General features: G+C 35.2%; 2 protein-coding genes across 2 annotated transcripts in view; both read left to right on the top strand.

The window, feature by feature from the left end:
- LOC131955471 (semaphorin-5A-like) overlaps positions 1 to 16,484 on the top strand; it is a 42,471-nt gene extending 25,987 nt beyond the window's left edge. Inside the window, exons 5-16 of the mRNA XM_059319610.1 lie at positions 624 to 725; positions 3,835 to 4,048; positions 5,734 to 5,822; positions 7,203 to 7,235; positions 8,209 to 8,253; positions 9,674 to 9,825; positions 10,602 to 10,734; positions 11,314 to 11,438; positions 11,805 to 12,000; positions 12,495 to 12,571; positions 12,978 to 13,114; positions 14,803 to 16,484. Of these exons, the coding sequence (XP_059175593.1) occupies positions 624 to 725; positions 3,835 to 4,048; positions 5,734 to 5,822; positions 7,203 to 7,235; positions 8,209 to 8,253; positions 9,674 to 9,825; positions 10,602 to 10,734; positions 11,314 to 11,438; positions 11,805 to 12,000; positions 12,495 to 12,571; positions 12,978 to 13,114; positions 14,803 to 15,044 (1,545 nt within the window). The 3' untranslated portion in view covers positions 15,045 to 16,484. The remainder of the gene's footprint in view (positions 1 to 623; positions 726 to 3,834; positions 4,049 to 5,733; positions 5,823 to 7,202; positions 7,236 to 8,208; positions 8,254 to 9,673; positions 9,826 to 10,601; positions 10,735 to 11,313; positions 11,439 to 11,804; positions 12,001 to 12,494; positions 12,572 to 12,977; positions 13,115 to 14,802) is intronic.
- A 3,200-nt stretch (positions 16,485 to 19,684) lies between these two features.
- LOC131955470 (uncharacterized) overlaps positions 19,685 to 22,120 on the top strand; it is a 57,101-nt gene continuing 54,665 nt past the window's right edge. Inside the window, exons 1-2 of the mRNA XM_059319607.1 lie at positions 19,685 to 19,732; positions 20,881 to 20,958. Coding sequence (XP_059175590.1) covers positions 20,881 to 20,958 — 78 coding nt within the window. The 5' untranslated portion in view covers positions 19,685 to 19,732. The remainder of the gene's footprint in view (positions 19,733 to 20,880; positions 20,959 to 22,120) is intronic.

Raw genomic sequence — 22,120 nt, 5'->3', positions numbered from 1 at the left:
GTATTTTACTATATGTCATTGCTCCTCACCCTGCGCTCCTCCGCCAAAAATGATAACCAAAAGTGACCTAATATACTACTCATGTCTGTGTTAGACTAGAGCCATGTCTGTGTTATACTAGAGGAATGTCTGTGTTATACTAGAGGTATGTCTGTGTTATACTAGAGGTATGTTTGTGTTATACTAGAGGTATGTCTGTGTTATACTAGAGGAATGTCTGTGTTATACTAGAGGTATGTCTGTGTTAGACTAGAACCATGTCTGTGTTATACTAGAGGTATGTCTGTGTTAGACAAGAGGTATATCTGTGTCTACTTGGGCCAAAGGTACGCGTATGTTCTGCTTGACCCAAAGGTATGCGTATGTTCTGCTTGAGCCAAAGGTACGCGCATGTTCTGCTTGAGCCAAAGGTACGCGTATGTTCTGCTTGAGCCAAAGGTACGCGTATGTTCTGCTTGACCAAATGGTACGCGTATGTTCTGCTTGTGCCAAAGGTACGCGTATGTTCTTCTTGGGCCAAAGGTACGCGTATGTTCTGCTTGACCCAAAGGTATGCGTATGTTCTGCTTGAGCCAAAGGTATGCGTATGTTCTAAGTTTTCCCTGTAACGTCCACTAAACCAGGAAAAGTGCCGGAACTACATTCGTGTATTGATACCTTATGAAGACGATAAAATCTTTGTCTGTGGTACACACAGCTACGCCCCACAGTGCACTATCAGAAAAGTAAGAAACTTTTTTTTTTCTTTCCAATTATTTTTTCGTTTAGTTTAATAAAACGAACTCATTAATTTTCTTTAAATTGTGTATTGAGTTATTATATGTGTATTTTCATCTAATAAACTAAGGCACAAATTGAGTATTTGGCTATGTAGATATAAGCATTGGTGGACTTGCTTATAGTAAAAAACTCGACTAAATGACCATTGTGTAATATTCTTAAAGTGTTTATTGTCTAAATTAAAGAATTAGATATATATATATATATATATTAATAAAGAAGGTTTTGTAAAACAAATTACATTTTCCAAACTAACCATTTTATCTTACGTCATGTTGAATGAACAAAATCAAAGAAAATGTATCACCGTAAACAAAAATTCTAATTATGTTTGAAAAAAGTGTAAAAATTACTCTCCATAGTCCCATCGCGCAAATTATATTCCTTGATAGATCACCAAAAAAAAAAAAAATTACCCCCCTTAGAACCATGGGGGAAAAAAATTTTTTAGTTTAATTTGATGTTGGAAAAAAAAAGCACAGTGGTCAGGTGCCCGATATGGCACTTCCCGGCGCCGCAGGCGCGTCAAATTTGGCACGATGGTACCTCGGGGCGATAGAACACGAGGGACGGTGACGGTTTGCCTAAAAGTCCACGGGGAGGGGGTCACGACTGACCTCGACTGACCGGCGCCTAATATGGGCTATATTACGAAAAAAAAAATTCCTCCGACGAACGCCTTGGGGTGTCACAAAAAACTCGCCTTGTCCGGGAAAAATCGGGAAATGGGTCAGTACTGACCAGTCGTATTTCCCTATATAATCTTTGTATTTTATGGGAAAAACAGAGGGTAATTTAAAAACGGATTTTAGGGCAATTACTCTCTTTACATCTGGCTAATTTTTAGCATGCTTATAGGTAAATGGCTTGGCCGTTAGGCAAACCTGTCGGTTTTACTAAAAGCCCTCGACGAGGGCTAAAAAGTGACCGACAGTGAAATTCTCTTTATATGAGCTCTATTACGAAAACAATTTTCCTCCGACGACCCCCCTTGAAATTTTGTGAGGTGGTGGAAGAACGCCTTGGGGTGTCACAAAAAACTCGCCATGTCCGAGAAAATTCGGGAAATGGGTCAAAACTGACCAGTCGTATTTCCCAATATAATCGTTGTATTTTATGGGAAAAACAAGGAATTTTCAACACAATTTTAACATCTGTACATCATGCTAATGTTTTGCATACATATCTATAGATGACTAGGCCCTATGGAAAAACTTTTGGTCAGACTCAAAGCCCTCGACCAGGGCAAAAAGATGACCGCGAGTGAAATTCTCCTTATTTGAGATATATATAAATACATTGACGAACGATCCCCTTAATGTTATTTGAGGTCGTAGACCGACCCTGGAGGATAACAAAAAAACGTTATTCCCGTCGGAAAAAGCCATTGTAGTCGTTAAATATGTTCATATATCGTATTTTCTTATATAAGCATAGCAACTGTTTGTTAAAAAAAAGTAAACAAAGACATACGTCGTTTGGTCCATTTTCAAGGGAGGTAACCTTTTCAAATAATTATTTTTCAAATATTTGTATACTATTTTAAACAGAAACAGAAAATGACAAAGCATAGCGTTTGTTTTAATATATAAATATATATATGTTTTAGTAATATAAATTATGAGATATACTGTTCATGGAACCTCTGCAGTCCATTTTAGTCATAGATTTCGTACTTTTAAATAGTTTTTTATGAAAACGGTTGTTAAACAACATAAAACAACCTCTTGTCTAAAATTAGCATTACTGTTTAAATTTAAGCACTCCACACCTCATCCATCACTTATTAATTAAGTATTCAAATTCTCCAATGATTTTGAAAACCTAAGCGAAGCTAGGCAGTATGCCTAGTTATTATATAATTAACATAGATTGATAAAGTACTATGTGGTAGGTAAAACGATGGTATTTTAAATACTACCTTTTATTTATTTTATACACTGAATGTACTGTTAACTAATTATGTTTAATCAATAGTTATTTAGCAGCCGTTCCTAAATGGCCTCTATGTTAACTTTTATCTTTCCGTTTGCGGATAAGATGGAGAATTAAAGTTGTTCGCTCAATTGAATTTTTGGCGACAAACATTGTGCTATTTGGTACCCCGGGCCTTCATGTGAGCGCTATGGTACAACGTTCATTTTTAACCATGCGATGGACTATACATAAGAAAGGTTACTATAGACCTGCACTTAATTGAATCCAGCGCGTTGTCCGGCGCAACGACTGAGCACTATTTGGCGCACGTGTCTTCACATGTGCGTTACGGCGCCTAAGTTCGGTTTAGTGAGTTTAATACTATGGATAACTTGGGGTATTATAGTCTGTAACTAACTTTAATCAAGCGTTATCGCTGGCGTCTTGGCAGAGTGTGATTTGGAGCTCCGGGCTATACGTTAAACACTATGCGTTATTTGTGTGCATTTGATTTTATGTTTAAGTTCTGCGTTATTTATAAAATATGTGTGCGTTTGTGTGTGTGTTTGCGTTTGTATTTGTGATTGTGTTTGCGATTTTGTTTGAGTTTGTGTTTGCGTTTGTTTTTGCGTGTGTGCTTGTGTTTGCATTATGTTTGTGTTTATGTTCTGCGTTACTGTTTGCGTTTTGGTTGGCGTTGTGTTTGCATTTGTGTTTGTGTTTGCGTTTGTGTTTACGATTGCGTTTGTGTTTGCGTTTATATTTGTTTTTAAGTTTTCGTTTGTGTTTGAATTTATGTTTGCTTTGTGTTTAAGTTTGCGTTTGTGTTAATGTTTTAGTTTTTGTTGTGGTTGGTTATGGTTAGGGTTAAGTTTACAGTTAGATTTAAGTTCAGGGTTATGCGTCTATAGTTGTGTATAGACATTATTTTGGAAGAATAATTTTCTAAACACTGGGATTGCCTTGTATATGCTGTTTAAACACATAGATCACGGTCATGTACACGTTTTTCAATGAGGGCCAGTGCACGGCCTGGCAGGGACGGCTAATATTTATAAAACTGTATTTTAACCATTTCTTTCAAATTTTCTGTTTGATTCATGTGTATCAAAATCTCAACTTTTCATTAATTTCTAGACCGATAATCTTCACATCATACTTCGAAAAACAACCGACTCGGGTTATTGCCCCTTCAGCCCGGAACACAACTCCGTTGTTGTCATGACGAAAAAATTGGACGCGTTCAGCGCTTCTGCGACGAATCCACAGGATCGTTACGCGTTCATCGTTAAGAGGGCCCACAACGGTGAAGTTCTGATTACACCAAAGTTAAATTCTTTCTGGCTGAATAGTGAGTTACAGCTTGGTCACTGCTTAGTTATAACTGATGGGTCAATGGTCAGATTTAGATGTGTTAATGATCAGTCAATATAGGTTGGTGATTGGTCAGTTATTTTTTATGGGTCTCTGGTCAGTTTTAGATGGGTTAATGATCAGTCAATATAGGTTGGTGATTGGTCAGTTATTTTTTATGGGTCACTGGTCAGTTTTAGATGGGTTAATGATCAGTCAATATAGGTTGGTGATTGGTCAGTTATTTTTTTATGGGTCACTGGTCAGTTTTAGATGGGTTAATGATCAGTCAATATAGGTTGGTGATTGGTCAGTTATTTTTTTATGGGTCACTGGTCAGTTTTAGATGGGTTAATGATCAGCCAATATAGGTTGGTGATTGGTCAGTTATTTTTGATGGGTCACAGGTCAGCTATAGATGTGCCACTGTGCAGTTAATGTACATGGTGTTACGGGTATTATTGTGAGGTCAGATTAGAATAGGTTAGAATAGTCTCGAACTTAGGGGAGAGTGCGTGTGTGAGTTGAGTTTACCCTAGTGTGTAGTTAACCCCCGTGTGTTATGTATTGTAATCCCAAGGTCGAATGCGGGTATAAAAGGGCGAGTGAACGATTGTGGGAGGTCAGCGGTTAGTTGGTAGCGGTTAGGGCGAGGGCTACACTGTTGTGTAAAGAATTGAGTCCAAATAAAAGTATACTATATGTGTCACGAATTGTTGTTGTTCAGTTGAATCGAACCCGGACGTAACACATGTGACATTGTTTTAAATTGGTCACTGGTCTGTTTTTAGACGGGTCACTGGTCAGTAAATATAGCCGAATCACTGGTCAGTTATTAGATGGGTCTCTGGTCAGTTTTTATTGAAGGCTTATTGCTTAATTTTTATTGATGAGTCACAGGTCAGTTATAGCTGGTAAATACTAGCTGCAGACCTCTGCTCCGCCTCGGTAAATCTTTTTAAAATGTATCAACTTGGGAACAGAACAAAACCAAACACAAGCATAAAAGAAAACACACACGCAGAAACAAATCCAAACGCAGACACAAACGCAAGTACAACACAAAAGAAAAGAAACGAAAAAAAAACCGCAAACTTAAACAAACACGCTAATAACGCAATTTATTACAAAAACGCAAGTACAAAAGAAAACGAAACACAAACGCGAATGCAAACACAAAAACAAACGCAAGCACAAACTCAAAAACAACACACATAAACAAACGCAACAAAGCGCAAGCTTAAAATAGCACGCAAACAATTCGAAATCAGAAAGGCAAACACAAAAAACAACAACACACGAACAAGCATAAATAAAAACGCAAACACAAACCTAAACGCAAACGCTAAAGCAAACGCAGATACAAACACAAACGTAACTACAAACGCAAACAGAAACGCAAACACAAAAAAAAACAAAAATAATTAAAAGACAACATAAACACAAACGCAACAAGCAAACACACACACAAACACAAACGGAAACATAAATGCAAACACAAAAGATATCTCAAACAATAACGCAAACACAAAAGCAAACGATTTATCAAATGGCCTTTTCAAAGAAACGGCCGTGTATTCCATCAATAATGCTCTCCAGACGTCCGCGCAATTAGCATTCACTTTTAAAAAGATTAAATAGCAGTAATAAGCGTTTTAATAAATGTTTTTGATTCTACTTTAGCTCGGAGTTTTGTTTCTGCTTATGAGATCAATGACTTTGTGTACTTTTTCTTCAAAGAGGAGGCTGTAGAGAATATAAACTGTGGAAAGGTAAAGCAAATATTGACGACTTGGGGGTGAGGTTTGGATTGGCTTAGAGAAAAGAGGGAGAAGAGCTCCCAGAAGTGTCCAACAAAGGACCCCCACCTTGATTAGGATTAAACATTTAAAAAAAAAATCAAAATTGGTAATAAAAACCAAGAAACATATGTTGTAGTTCAATGGGGTAGCATCATACCACCTGTGGTGATGTAATGTGTATGAAAGATGAATACGTGGGACGGATCACTGCGTGTATGTATCATGTAGTGAGACGCGTGGCCGGGTGTGTTGACGTGTATGTTGTTGTATGGAGTGAACGAGGGTACAAGGTCAGCGACTGGTCGGGTAACAGCGGCTGTGTTGTGAGCGAGAGAAAGGTGGTGTGTAGGAATGAATGCGGGGGACAGTTGAAGGTTGAGTGTCAAAGCAAGGAGGTGGATTTTGGGACTGGAGGACGGGAGATAGTGAAATAAAAAATACTGTAATAGCTTCAATCGTGTTGTGCTTCTTTGAGATCCTGACGCCCTCACACCACCTATGCTCTGTAATATTTATAATCATCATTACTGCGACATGAGTAAAAGGACATACGTTTTTGTGGGAGTGAAGTTAAATAAACTTCACATTTTTACTTTCACGTATACAAAGTAAAGAGATATATTGTTATCGTGCAAAAAAAAAATCGAGATTTTTTGGTAATGGTATTGAGAAAAAAAACTTTTTTTCTGATATGGAATTCTTTTTTTTTTTCAGGAACCATGTAAGAGATTACATTTTTTAATTACGAATTTAAAATCAAGAGTCGAAAACTGATTAAAGAAAAAAAACATTGGTTCCAATCTATATATATAATTCTCTTCTGGGATCAGTTAGAAAACAAGCTGCAAGCGCCTCCTTGCAGTCCCCTCTCTTTCTCTCTATCACTATCACTATCACTATCACTACCACCCCCACCCCACATTGTCTGGTGAGCTGTGGTCACGCTGTTTACATTTTACAATCAAAGAGACGGGTTTGGTGACGGCTATTAGGGGCAGATAATTTAGTTTGAAACGATTTTAAACTTAGAGGAGGTAACTAAGAGGAGGCTGCTTTCAGGTGGGGGGGGGGGAGGGGGGGGTTAGTGATTTTAAGCAAATATTTTCAGTGGCAGCATTGGTACTGTCGAATTCACAAATTATAGATTACTGAAAAGTAGAAAATAAAACAATTAAATAGCGGCGTATGATACGCCGCGGGTCGGCTCGTATTAGTTAAACCATATTAACGTTTTAGAATTTTTACCGAAGGTGAATTTTCAGCCGATGTAGGGGACATTACTAGCTAGTCGAAAACCGAAACTTGTTACAAAGCTACTTCCCTTTAATCAGATTTTGTTTCTCTCTTCAGGTGGTTTTTTCAAGAGTTGCTAGAGTGTGCAAGGTCAGTTGATTTTATTAAAAACATAAATAACAAAATGAAAGTTCAGTAATTCCCAAAAATTAGCCTGCTATTGGGTCGGCGTGTTCGAGTCGGTAAAGCTCATGGTTGCTAAACCGAAAAGTCTCGAGTTCGAACCCTCGGGCAGATGAGGCTCGTTAGCTGGGTAACTGGGGACAGCCGCTCTTCTAGGAGAGACAACTCCAAAATTAAACAACTGCTGCCTTGTAGTTTGTTCTTGATTGGACAAAGGCTATGGAAGCAAATCCAAAAAGAAAACAGGCTGACATCGGAGTCAATGGCCTCAATGGCGCATAACCAGTTGACACGTAACGCTTAATTGTGTTGGAGGCGTGGTCGAGTCGGCAAAAAGCTAATGGTTGATAAATTCGAACAAAGTCTCGAGTTCAAACCCACTGGCAGATAAATCTCGATCCCCTTCAACACTAATAATTAAGAACGAAGAAGAAGAAGAAGAAGAAGAGCCTGCTATTCAAAATTAGTTATAGTATTTAAGTTTTAAAAATAGGTATTGTATCGTTTTAGGTATATAACATTTGTCGAAGCTCAGTGTTTCTTCCAGACTTTTTTCTCCGGGGGGGGGGGGGGCACTTGAAATTTTCGGGGGGGGGGGGGGGGGGCGGTAGACTTTCTTCGGGGGAGGGGGCGGTATAAAATTTTCGGGCTTTGCCCCCTCCCCCCCCCCCCCCCCCCCCCCCCCGAAGAGATGCCTGGAAGAAACTCTGTCGAAGCTAGAGTTTAGATGTAGATATAGTAGTGAGAAAAAAAATTATTAAAATATAAAATTTTAGTTACATTTATACATTAGTCGATTCTAAAACAAAAATTAGGCCAATTGTGTAATTTTGACGAGGCCTATGTTATAAAAATGTTTCAGGTAAATATATGTACATTATCTGCTAAAATTTGTTTTATTTTAAAATATTTTTTCCTTACTTTGTCTTGACGTTTCTAGTATGACGAAGGATCAGGCATAACCGTATCAGACACAGAATTAGCAGTAAGTATTTAATTTTTTAAATAATTGGTAATTTATAGGTGTATAAAATTGACCGAAACTAGAGTGCTCTATGAAAGCCTTGAGTGTACGTTAATCACTCGCCGTAATATCCCCGTTAATCACTTTCAGTATAAGTTTCTGTGACATAGAAGGGTGCTCCCTTGAGCCTCTATTGCACTACTGCAGATGTGCCACGTACGGCCCCTGGCTCGATTTAATCATCCAATGTCGTGTGCTGCCTTGTCAATATTGTAGGGTGTTCATTAAAAAGGAACGTAGATGCATATTGCTCACTGGTTAGCGCAGGGCTCAAAATCACACCCTGCTGGCGTATCTGTAGACGCGACTGATTATGTTTAGTAAACTACTATGCTGCCACATTTAAAACAAGCGTAGGCGCTATAGCGCTCACGGGAGGCTGGATGATTTAGTGAGCGACTATAGCACCCCATTTTATCCAAAGCCTATAGAGCTGTTTGAAATAAACATAGGCGCTATGGTGCTCACGAATAAGCCCGGGGCGCCCAATTACCCTTTGCCGGGGCGCAGAGGGTGAGTATGATGTGATAAAGTCAACGATAACTGTTGCCAATCGTATCTTTAGTGTATAGCCTTTATTTAAATAAATGTAGGCGCCGATGTCTCGCCTTGGGCCTCGGATTTGCCAAGGAGCCAGCTGTTTTGCCTGTTGCAGTATTAGCACTGAATAAAGTAGTACCACCTACCCTCTTTGCAGGACGCCTGATTAAAGGATGTTAAGTGCTTACATAGCAACTCTAGAACTCTGGTCGCCAAAACGTGTATTGACAAAAATCGCACCGCCCAGAAGACATTTTATTTCAGAAATCTTCTCGGGGGTATTCTTATCTTCTCCGCAACGTTTTGTGGTATTCTAATGAATAGTGTCAAACAGTATCCGACTTATTTTTTTAAATATACCGTTTATAGAGACAAATCACAGATACCTTCCTATGCGTATTTTCAACAAGTTTCATGGTGATCGGATGAAAGGTGTAGTAATGCATAAAAGACAAACAGACACACACACACAGACATACATGCATTGCTTTACATATATATATATATATATATATATATATATATATATATATATATATATATATATATATATATATATATATATATATATATATATATATATATATATATATATATATATATATATATATATATATGTATGTATATATATATATATATATATATACATATATATATATATATATATATATATATATATACATACATATATATATATATATATATATATATATATATATATATATATATATATATATATATATATATATATATATATATATATATATATATATGTAGATTATGTGCTAAAAATGTATTATTTTTATACATTTTCTTCGCCATTATCTCTTGATGTTTCTAGCATAACAAAGGAGTTGGCACCTGGACTACATTTTTAAAAACAAGACTCAATTGCTCTTTGCCAGGGGAATACCCCTTTTACTTTGATGAGCTTCAGTCAACGTATTACTCAGAAGACAAGAAGTTGGTGTATGGTGTGTTTACAACACCCAAGTATGTGTCCATTATGCTAATGCATGTTTCTTCTTTGTTCTTAATTAGACAAATCCAACTTCTTTAATGAACTGGACTCCAGATCCGTGGACACCACATAAGTTTTCATTGAGTGGTGTGTGGGGGCCAGAGTTTAGATTGTGCTAGGTTTTGGCGTATGACTTGCTCTGTGTTCTCCAGACTTTTTCCTCTTGAAATTTTCAGGGGAGGGGGGACGTAGGGGACGGACTAAAATTTACGTGGAGGGGGGGGGGGGGGCAATGTTAAAAGGATATCCTTTCTATATAAATGCCATTTCTTTTGGGGGACGGTAGACTTTCTTCAAAGAGATGCCTGGAAGAAACTGTGTTCTCCAAGGCCATGACCGTAGGGCAACCAAAATTGTTAAGAATTCAACAAATCACAGTATTTTTAGTTTTAATTTTTACCCTGGCTCTTTAATATTGCTAAAGGCATGCATTATTCCGGCAGTATAATTATTTCATATAGGCTTAAACTATATTAAATTAATTCTTTTTTAACTCCACTGCTTAGGTTAAAAAAAAGTAGTATTATTTTTACAACTGTAAAAAATGTTTTATTCTTTATAGGAATTTTTGTTCTATAGATTTCTATCGAAAAAAAAAATGTGTTTTTAAAGAATTTGTTGGTTAGGTATTGTTCTATAGTTTTTAAACCTAAAATCTTGTTTTAAAGAATTTGATGAACAGAATATTTTCATAGAATAGTGTCTAAAAGAACATTTTACACGGAAAACTTCACCCCATCTGTTTCAGGAATGGCATGGCGGGTTCAGCTGTTTGTGTATATAGTATGACAAGCTTTCAAAATGCTTTTGAAAGCCCATTTAAGTTTCAAGAACACTACAATAGTTTATGGCTAGCCAAGCCTAACAACAACAGTAGACAGGTTAGTTTTAGATAGGTTTCTCTATTTTTCATGATTAATGTTTTCACTGATACTTTTTAAATAACTTCATCAAACATTAAGATGTAGATGCTGATTTGAATATGTTGCAGACCCTTTCTATACCTAGTGCATGTATAAGACACTGCTTATATTTTTAAAAAATCATCAGGGTTGGTGTGGTCGAGTCGATAAAGCACATGGTTGCTAAACCAAAAAGTCTTGATTGACTGGCAGATGAGACAGCTGGGGTCAGCAACTCTTTTATGGGAGATAACTATAAAATGAAGCAACTGCGGCCTTGTAGTTTGTTCTGGGTTGGACAAAGGCTATCGGAGCAAAGCAGGCTGAAATCGAATTCACCGGCCTATATGGCACATATCAAATTTGAAACGTATACTTAATTGTGTTGGAGGGAATCTCTTCCAACAATAAAATTAAGAACACAGAAGAAGAAGAAAACATAATTGTTTTGGTTTAAAGAAACTTATTTTTAAAAATTACCCTTTGAAAAGGTTATTTTTTTTTCCACTAAAACAGAGCAAGATTATAATTTTTATATCATTTTCAAAACACTTTTAGTGTGCAGAAAATAAAAAATCGCAGATTAAAAGAAGACCAGGCGAGGGACCTGGAAATGATGTGCTAATGGATCAGGCAGCCATGCCAAAAAATAATCAACCTCTTATTATGACACGAAATGAAAGGTGAGTACTCTTTTGAAGTTTGCATTCATTGTCAGATTTAGTCAACTTTATTTATGTTTATTGGGGTTTATATAAATATTCAGATTTAGTTATAAAGTCAGCTTGATTTATTTTTAGCATTTTGCAAAATTCACTCTAATAATTTTTTTTTAAATTTCTATGCGATAGATAATCAACAAAATTCAATGTAATGTGAATTTTCCGGGTGGATCTATATAGGTGTAGACTATCTAGAAACTAATAAAATTTTATTTTTCTATGTAGACATATACGTGTAGACCATCTAGAAACTAAAAAAAGTTTATTTTTCTATGTGGACATATAGGTGAAGACCATCTAGAAACTAATAAAATTTGAATTTTCCAGATGGAACCAAATTGTAGTACACCACCTGACATCTAAAGGAAAACAATTTGAAATCATATTCCTGGCTACTGAGGAAGGCAAAATTCTTAAAATGATGAAAAATCCAAAGGCAGAAGAAGTCTGTCTTATTGAAGAACTCCACGTAGTGCCCAACAAAAGTGACGTAATACAGAACATGAAACTTTCCAAAGCTCACGTATGTTCAACATTTTTAAAATTATCTTATGACTAGTATAGTGAAACTCTATTTAGAACTGTATGTTGCATGACTAGCCTAGTGGATTTTGTTCTACTTCTTTTTACCTTTATGTAGTATGACTAGTGTAGTAAATCTTTTTATTACCCGTATGTTGTTGGCCTACAACTAGACAAGCAAGCCTATTTTTTACGTGTATATAGTATGGCTAGCCGAATTTTTTTTACCATTATTACAATTAGACTAGTGAATCTCTTTGAAACCAAGCCAAAAATAATATTTCCATTGTCGTTAGTTGATTGTAAAATTCAGAGGCGTAGCGACCCTTTCCGGCGCCCGGGGACACAAACTTTTCGATTTGCACCCCCCTCAACCTTTCAATTTATTTTTCCAACCCATTTTGGAGCCCCCTAACGTCGGCGCCCGGGGACATATGTCGTCGTCCCCCCCCCTCGCTACGCCTCTGGTAAAATTGCACTTCCTACTATTTCCAGAACTCTCTTTTCATTGCGATTAGAGAAAACATCATCAAAATCCCCCTGCAGCGCTGTGAGAGGCTTAGTACAAAGAAGTAAGTTGTCTGGAGACTTATCATCAGTTTATAGTTTCAACACTTTTTCTCTTTAGTTTAGAATAAAGCAAATTTATTTACAATATAAATAAAAAATAGTTATATAAATACTAAAACTAAAAAAAAAAACACAATTTTTCTACTGTTAGGATGTGTATAACTACCTTATATCCCTATTTAAAATATTTTGATGTAACAATTTTTCTACTGCTAGGATCTGTATAACTACCAAAATCCTTATTTAAAATATTTTGATGTAACAATTTTTATACTGCTAGGATCTGTATAACTAACAAAATCCTTATTTAAAATATTTTGATGTAACAATTTTTTTACTGCTAGGATCTGTATAACTACCAAAATCCTTATTTAAAATATTTTGATGTAACAATTTTTCTACTGCTAGGATCTGTATAGCTGCCCAAGACCCCTACTGTGGCTGGCATAACAAAGATAAGAAGTGCACCCCAGAGCCACCAAGCCCGAATGATCTTAAACAATGGGAACAGAAAATTGAAGGATGCCCTGATATAAAGTCACAAAGTAAGTAAAACTTGATTGAAGATTTCCTGGCAAGATATAGATATACAGTCATGTGACAGTGCACAATGTCCAGGTGAGTTTACTTTTTACACACCTGTGGGCTATAGGTAACTTAGTACACACACAGGTGGGCTATCAGGTAACTTAGTACACATACAGGTGGGCTATCAGGTAACTTAGTACACACCTGTGGGCTATCAGGTAACTTAGTACACACACCTGTGGGCTATCAGGTAACTTAGTACACATACAGGTGGGCTATCAGGTAACTTAGTACACATCTGTGGGCTATCAGGTAACTTAGTACACACCTGTGGGTTATCAGGTAACTTAGTACACACACCTGTGGGCTATCAGGTAACTTAGTACACATACAGGTGGGCTATCAGGTAACTTAGTACACATCTGTGGGCTATCAGGTAACTTAGTACACACCTGTGGGTTATCAGGTAACTTAGTACACACACAGGTGGGCTATAGGTAACTTAGTACACACACAGGTGGGCTATAGGTAACTTAGTACACACCTGTGGGCTATAGGTAACTTAGTACACACCTGTGGGCTATCAGGTAACTTAGTACACACCTGTGGGCTATCAGGTAACTTAGTACACACAGGTGGGCTATCAGGTAACTTAGTACACACCTGTGGGCTATCAGGTAACTTAGTACACACAGGTGGGCTATCAGGTAACTTAGTACACACCTGTGGGCTATAGGTAACTTAGTACACACACAGGTGGGCTATCAGGTAACTTAGTACACACAGGTGGGCTATCAGGTAACTTAGTACACACCTGTGGGCTATCAGGTAACTTAGTACACACAGGTGGGCTATCAGGTAACTTAGTACACACCTGTGGGCTATCAGGTAACTTAGTACACACAGGTGGGCTATCAGGTAACTTAGTACACACCTGTGGGCTATAGGTAACTTAGTACACACCTGTGGGCTATAGGTAACTTAGTACACACACATGTGGGCTATCAGGTAACTTAGTACACACCTGTGGGCTATAGGTAACTTAGTACACACAGGTGGGCTATAGGTAACTTAGTACACACAGGTGGGCTATAGGTAACTTAGTACACACCTGTGGGCTATAGGTAACTTAGTACACACACCTGTGGGCTATAGGTAACTTAGTACACACCTGTGGGCTATAGGTAACTTAGTACACACAGGTGGGCTATCAGGTAACTTAGTACACACACAGGTGGGCTATCAAATAACTTAGTACACATCTGTTAGCTAGCAGAAAGTTTTATGTGGCAACTTAAAATAAAATCATTTTGCCCTGAATATTTGTTATACGTTTTTCTTATTATTTAATTGTAAATTTGAGGGGTCGGCGTGGTCGAGTTTGTAAACGCTCATGGTTGCTAAACCGAAAATTCTCGAGTTCGCTGCGGGACAGTCACTCATCTAGGAGAGACAACTCCAAAATCCTAAAGCAAACCACCCAAAAATGATTTTGCATAATTAACATTTTTTGTGGCATTTATAGTTTAATCTAGGCTTATCAGAATACATAAATAAATCACATTCCATTTAGTCATTTATATATAAATATTTATGTATCTCTACATAAAGGACAAGTATAGCATTTTAATTATCTATAAATATTTCCCTTATAGTTGACGCCACTTAAATCATTTATGTATAGTTATTTCCCTAATCTCAACAGAAAAGACAGAAAAGACAGAAAAAACAAATATAGGAGATTGGTCTGATTGGATCAACACAAACATGACCAACACTGGTCACTTCCAGCAGCGGTTCCGCTTCAAGTGCACAGCTCCAGTTGATAACGCTGATGATATTAATATAACATTTGCAGAAAGCCAGGAGCAGTTCTGTCCCAAGAAAACCAATAAGTGCAGCAACGTAGACGACAAAACATCGACTAGGCGTCCGAAAAAAACCTAGGACAGAACTCTCTACCAAAAAGAATTTTAACATTAAAGTATTAATACATTTCTGATATGTATTTAGAATATTTAATTTCTTTAATTAAAAATTTTTGTCAAGCATTTCATGTTTTCCGCTCAATTATAATCTTTCTTAATGAACTTACCTTTTTTTAGGAAGGGGTCATTTCTTTATTCTAAGGAAATTTGTACTTTATTTTTAATAATTTAGTTATATTTAGTATAATAGCAAAGGTCTATTTCACTCCTATAATTGTTATGATACCTGTAAGCTATAATTTAACTTTAAATAGAAATTTACTGTAACTTTATGAAGATTCAAAATTTGTAAATGTAATATTTTTTTTTGCTCATTGATTAGAGTTAAAATTAATAATAACACTAGCATTGGATTTCGTTTTTAGGGGTCATTCATTTATGTCTTTAAAAAATCTAACATTTAGAAACACCACTCATTCCCTAAGATGTTGTGATCCACAAGATTTAATTTGAAAATTATACATATGTATACAAATACTTCTGTATATACATTGAAAACTGTGTATGTGCACGTAGCAGTGCTGTCTTTTTATCGAATGTTACAAGTAAAATTTAAAATGAGTCGTAAAAAAATCTACTTTTTTTACAGCCTTTCTCCATTATGTGATAAACATAAATGATTGACCCTTTTAAACTGCTGTAACTGTTCAAACAATACATCTTGTTGATTCTCTGTCTTCCACAAAAAACCAAAACATAAAAATTTTGCTATTGCAAATAAAATATTTCTTCACAATTTTAATCTTTTAATGTTAAACGTCTCCTATTTCTTGAAGGAAGGTAATCTTTTTCAAATATTTTTTCAATTAGATATATGAAGCGTGCAGGTTTCTATATGCTAAACACCTAGTTAATATTCCATTTAAGCTGTGATCACTGATCTTATAAACAACTGTAGATAAATGACTGATATTAAATAATTAAGATTACCTATATTCTAAATGCATATCAACAATTGTTTATAAACTATACATAGTTTTAATATCTGAACTTAATTTTTATCCAAATAGTTGCATGAATTTATAAAATATATCTCGTTATATTCTGGCACTGACAGTTTTTACTAGAAGATCTGACAATTACCTGGCACTGCATGTTCTCTCTATGTTCACTCTAGTTACCCTACTGCTGGTATACAAACTTATCTGATACACCTTTGTGATTCCAAACCACAGTTTAGGGGAGATAACTCCCGCTTTATTTTTGTTTGTTTTATGTGATTGTTAAATTATTTAATGTTTTGTTCCAATGTCAATTCCATTATTTTGAATTATTTTTGCAAAAAAAAAAAAAAAATCTTGGTAAAAAAAATTTTCTCCATTATTATTGGGTTAAGGTAATTTTTGTTCTCTATAATAATAATTTTAAAATTAAATTCCGAATAAAATTTTCTTTCTCATTATGTTTTTGTATTTTCTTATTCAAATACAAGTAAGTCATGCTATTGTGTTTTAAAATATGCAAAACGTTTTTCATAATGTTGTGTGAATTTAACAATTATTTACTTATTGCAAAAAATAGATACGTATAAAGGAGGATAGACAACATATTATCAAAAGCTTTCCAATAATTAATGCTTGAAAACCTCTTTTTACATCACCCCATCCGATTTTTTTGAGACAGGGGAACAACTGTTATACAAAATAATTATAATACCCAATTTAAAAAAGTGTTTATATAAACAATAGAAAAAGTTACACTTCAATCAAAATTCGCTAAACACTACTATTAACAATCTGATATTTCTCTCAAATACAAAGTGATGAAGTTACCTGATATTCTTTCTCCTGATATTCAAAACGTTTTTACTCTGCGAGCCGACCCGCGGCGTTGCATACGCCGCTATTTAGTTGTTTTTTACTTTCTCGTATATACGTAGTATAGAGAAAGTATTGTAATCGTGCAAAAAAAAAATCGAGATTTTTACAAATCTCGACGTTTTACACCTCACTGATACGGAAAAACATAATTTTGCAATCTTGTCCGTATGTCTGTGTGTGTGTGTCTGTGTGTCTGTGTGTGTGTAAACACGATTACTTGAGTACCGTTACAGCTAGGTTGATGAAATTTCATATATAAGTATTTTATCAAAATCGTAGATCCGTATCAACTTTTGAGCGATTTCCGATAACCGGAAGTGGTGCTTTTTCTACTTTGAATTTTTCAAAAGCCTATAATTTGAGTACTATTTCAGATAGATAAATGAAATTTCACATGTAAGTAAAAAATCTAATTCTCTTCGTTCTGTCAACTTTTGAGTAATTTCAGTTGACGGGAAGTACTAATTTACGCTATTTCCGATTTCTCAAAATCGCATCTAAATTTATAAAGTACTAATAATATTGCGCACCATTATGAACATCTTTATTCGGCGTTCGCTTGGTGTGCAATACTTTTTTCTATGAGATTCTATTTTATTTTAAAAAGTTTAAGTATTTAAAATGGATTAACAATCATTACTATATCCCGAGTTCCCATCCCCTGTTGTTTTATATAAGAATATTCGAGAAAGTTTAGGGGAGATCACTCCCGGTTTATTTTTTCTACTTTTCAGTAATTTATAATATGTGAATTCGACACAACCAATGCTGCGACTTAAAATATTTTCTTTAAAACACTATCATTAGCTCGTGAAGGACGACTTTCCTCACCCCATCTCTTCCCCCTCTTATTTATTTATTTATTTATTTATTCATTCATTCATTCATTCATTCATTCATTCATTCATTCATTCATTCATTCATTCATTCATTCATTCATTCATTCATTCATTCATTCATTCATTCATTCATTCATTCATTCATTCATTCATTCATTCATTCATTCATTCATTCATTCATTCATTCATTCATTCATTCATTCATTCATTCATTCATTCATTCATTCATTCATTCATTCATTCATTCATTCATTCATTCATTCATTCATTCATTCATTCATTCATTCATTCATTCATTCATTCATTCATTCATTCATTCATTCATTCATTCATTCATTCATTCATTCATTCATTCATTCATTCATTCATTCATTCATTCATTCATTCATTCATTCATTCATTCATTCATTCATTCATTCATTCATTCATTCATTCATTCATTTATTTATTTATTTATTTATTTATTTTTATTTTTTTATTTTTATTTTTATTTTATTTTTTTATTTTTTTATTTCTCGTACTGGAATCATGTGCGTCCTTTCACCAAGACGAAGAATATCAGATTATCTCACACACAATACACAGCAACCAGTGTCTACACAAAAACGTCACTGTCACACTCTACGGGTCATCATTCCATGTGTTCATACCTTTCGCATCAACATTCACTCGCGCCGATCTATACTTGGAACATGCATCATAACGGGAGGGGGGGAGTGGGGGGGGGGGGACAGGGGTTACACTGGTACAATTATATATTTTAATATAAATTTTATTTCGTTGGGGTAGGGTGGTAGATGTTCTTCGGCGGGTGGGGGGAGGGGATATGTCCCCCTACCCAAAGAAATGCCTGAAAGAAACCATGCCCGCAGACCCTTGTTAAGATTAGACAAATAAAAATAGATGGTAATTTTAGAGTCATTATTATCAAGTATCGAAGTTGTCATTATTATTGTGTATTATTTTTGGCGCAATGGCTTTTTAATTGTATGTTTAGCTAATATTATATTTAGCTAAATATTTTTTGAGATGATGAAGTAGACTACAATACTTCAAAGTATCACTATCGCAAAAACTAAATGTGACACTTGATTTATAGAAGTACCCAGACACAAGATAGAGAGGTAAGTCAGACCACTTACACTACGGCAAACATCTAAAAAATCTTATTAAAATATACCAAACAGTAGTAAAAAAAAAACACAATAAAAAATTCTGAATCTGGCAAATTAAACGTAACTCTATGTAGTATTTGGCAGGTTTGTCTTATAGATAAGAGTGAAGAAAGTTCATTTTTGCACATAAGTAAAATATATAAAATGAATGGTTATATATATATATATATATATATATATATATATATATATATATATATATATATATATATATATATATATACATATATATATATGTATAATTTAAATACATACATTACTTAACGGTCATTTTTAATTTTAGTAGTTTCTATAACAATATTTTGTCTTTGGTGTCGTGGTGGTTTTTAAATAAACAGAATAATGAAAAACAAACCAAAATATTAAGAAGCAGATTTGATGTTTTTGTGTAGTGGGGATGGCTGAACATATAACATACGTCAGTATGTTATATGTTACATAGGTTATTTTGCTGAACATCTGCAGCTGTTTGTCTATGACTAAAAGAATATGGTTGGATTGATGAATGCGGGTAAAATCCGACCGAAGGATGATATTAAACCTCAAGTAATGTTCATTAATCTCACTTCAGCAAACGACGTAAGCTCCGTGTAGTCTACAAATCACTGTTATGAAATGAGAGCTTAGAGCTATCTTGAGCCAAACACAGCAGGTATCTAAATTCTAAGTCCACTTACACACAGTAAGGGGCGGTTACTCTATACCATTAAAAACTATATATAGTGCATTACCTAACTGGCTGTTCACCAAATCTGTGCACTGACAAAACATAACAAAACTTCAAAGTTTTCAGACGTTTCTACTCGCTCAGAGGTAATTACTGTTTATATTTTTTGTATTGATGCATTTACTGTGTTCCTCACAAACCACAGGCTTCTGCTCTAGGATACGTGGGTATCCGCGAAGCTTAACCAATATATTTAGTTGAGTGGTTATACATTATTTAAAGTCTCATATATATATATATATATATATATATATATATATATATATATATATATATATATATATATGTATATATATATATATATATATATATATATATATATATATATATATATCAAATAAATGCTTCTCATCTTACTAATAAATATGCAATTTATTTCTGTAAATGGTAATATGTTTTTTCGAAATTAACGTTAGGTTTAATTTTTAAATATATTTGAATCATTGACACATGGGATTTATAAAAAAATAGAAAATCTAGATATTTTTAAAAACCTGTTAAAAGCGAGTCAGTGATGAAGGAAACATAGTTGAGAAGTACACACGGTAACAGATTAAATGAGTAGGTGATGATTCCACTGTAGACTTGAAGCAGAAAAACGTGGAGAATAGTCGGCTAAGAAATCGTGGGCCAGTAACTGTTCTTAAAAGAGCCATTTTTGTATTCTGTGCGTGCATCTACACCAGGCGTTGTAAGACCGATACTGGGTGTAGCATAACTCATTACGCGAAACTACAAGGAATATACACTGATGAAGAAATAAGTAGAGGTTATATAACCTCACTGTATAAGGGCTCTCATACAAAACTGCTGCTAGGTTGATGAATTGTATTGATCTAACACTTTTTGGGATATTATCAAGTTTAGTTAGATTGTTTAATTTGTATTTTAATTTGTATATAAATTAAATTGGGTGGTCGGGAGAGAAAACGCGTGGTTGTTAATACGAACAACCCGAGTTCGAGCACTGGTCAGACGAAATTCGTTATCAGGGTTTAAAACCCAACCCTCTCTTTTGGAACCTTTCAGCTGTGTGGAGAAAGGATGTTGGTACATAGGCAAAATCTAATTCTTCTCAATTTAATCCTTTTCGTTTTAAAAATCAAGCCGCAATTATACAATGTTATCAGACGATGAAAATAAGTATGTATAAATATAAAAAAAAACAAATTTATTAAATGAACTTGACACAATTTACATTTGTATTATTGACAAGTTCACTTGATATTTACAGATGGCAGCTGTGATGATGGGTTGTTTAGCATTCATCATTTTACTTGGTTCAACAACCTTAACTCTCGGGAAGCAAGAAGTAAGTTATTTCCCTTTTGTGTTGTGAGGTACGCTTATTTATAAGACGGACTGAACCACGGTGTATCATACGCCACTATTTAGTTGTTTTATTTTAGACTTTTCAGTACTTCATAGTTAGTGAAGTCGACACTACCCTACCTTCCATTCCTCGCCCCCCCCCCCCCCCCCTCCCCCGGCCCGTAAAAGTAGCCGTCCGTGAAGACATTTTAAGGACGACAATGAAAAGATCAAGCAAAGCTTCTTAACTCTCCTTAAATTAAAATCGTTTAAAAGCTAAATTATCTGCCCCTAATAGCCGTTACTAATTCGACCCGGCTCTACGATTGTAAACATTCGGGGTGAACCTTAGCTCACCAGAATGGTGGGGGTGGGGGTAGCTATATGGCTAGAGAGTGGGGGAGTAACAACGTGCGTTTACGTGGTGTCTCGCATTGTCTCGATGAAGAGAATTATATATATAGATTGTAAAAGGGGTGAAGGAAGGGGGGGGGGGGGGAGGGAGGGGGGGGGGGGTAACACATAACACGCATAAAATTATGGTATGAACTAATAGGGTATTATTCCACGGGGTGATCATAAGCTTGTGAAGTATTGACATGGTGAACTAAATAACAATCTATGCCAGTCAAATTAATATGAAACACATGAGATATGGATTCAACAACTTCACTGTTATATCGCATAGCTGAATATAAAGGTTTCCTTTATAAACCCGTTACATCGTAGATGAGGCTCGATAACTTGGGACAGCGATTCATCTAGGGATAAAAACTCTAAAATCAAACAACTGCTGTCTTGCAAATAATTGTAGGGAAAAAAGTCACAGGAAAAAAGTCACAAAAATATATTTGTATGAAATGTGTTAATACTTTTATTTATTAAATATTCAGAAAGTGCAAATCACCTTACGAGTAATTAAATGTAATGTGTGTAGGTTGTATACGCATATTTATTTAAAATTTTGTAAGAAGTACGTAGGTTTTAATTCCGTAATAGGCCTATATGTAATATTTAATAGAATATGATAGAACGTTCTAACCTTCTTGGTTTTCATCGTGTTTTTTTACACACTAGCTTTAACTTAGCGTGAGGTGGCATAAAACGTAAATAATCTGAATTTCTGCACTCAACTCATCGCAACAACAGTTCAACCACTTTTT

The sequence above is a fragment of the Physella acuta genome, unplaced genomic scaffold (genome assembly GCF_028476545.2).
Source record: "Physella acuta isolate Inbredline_101_S28 unplaced genomic scaffold, ASM2847654v3 ptg001068l, whole genome shotgun sequence".
NCBI classification, from domain to species: Eukaryota; Metazoa; Mollusca; class Gastropoda; family Physidae; genus Physella; species Physella acuta.
Note: the sequence above shows the minus strand (reverse complement) of the source record. Positions and strands in the feature narration are given on the sequence as shown.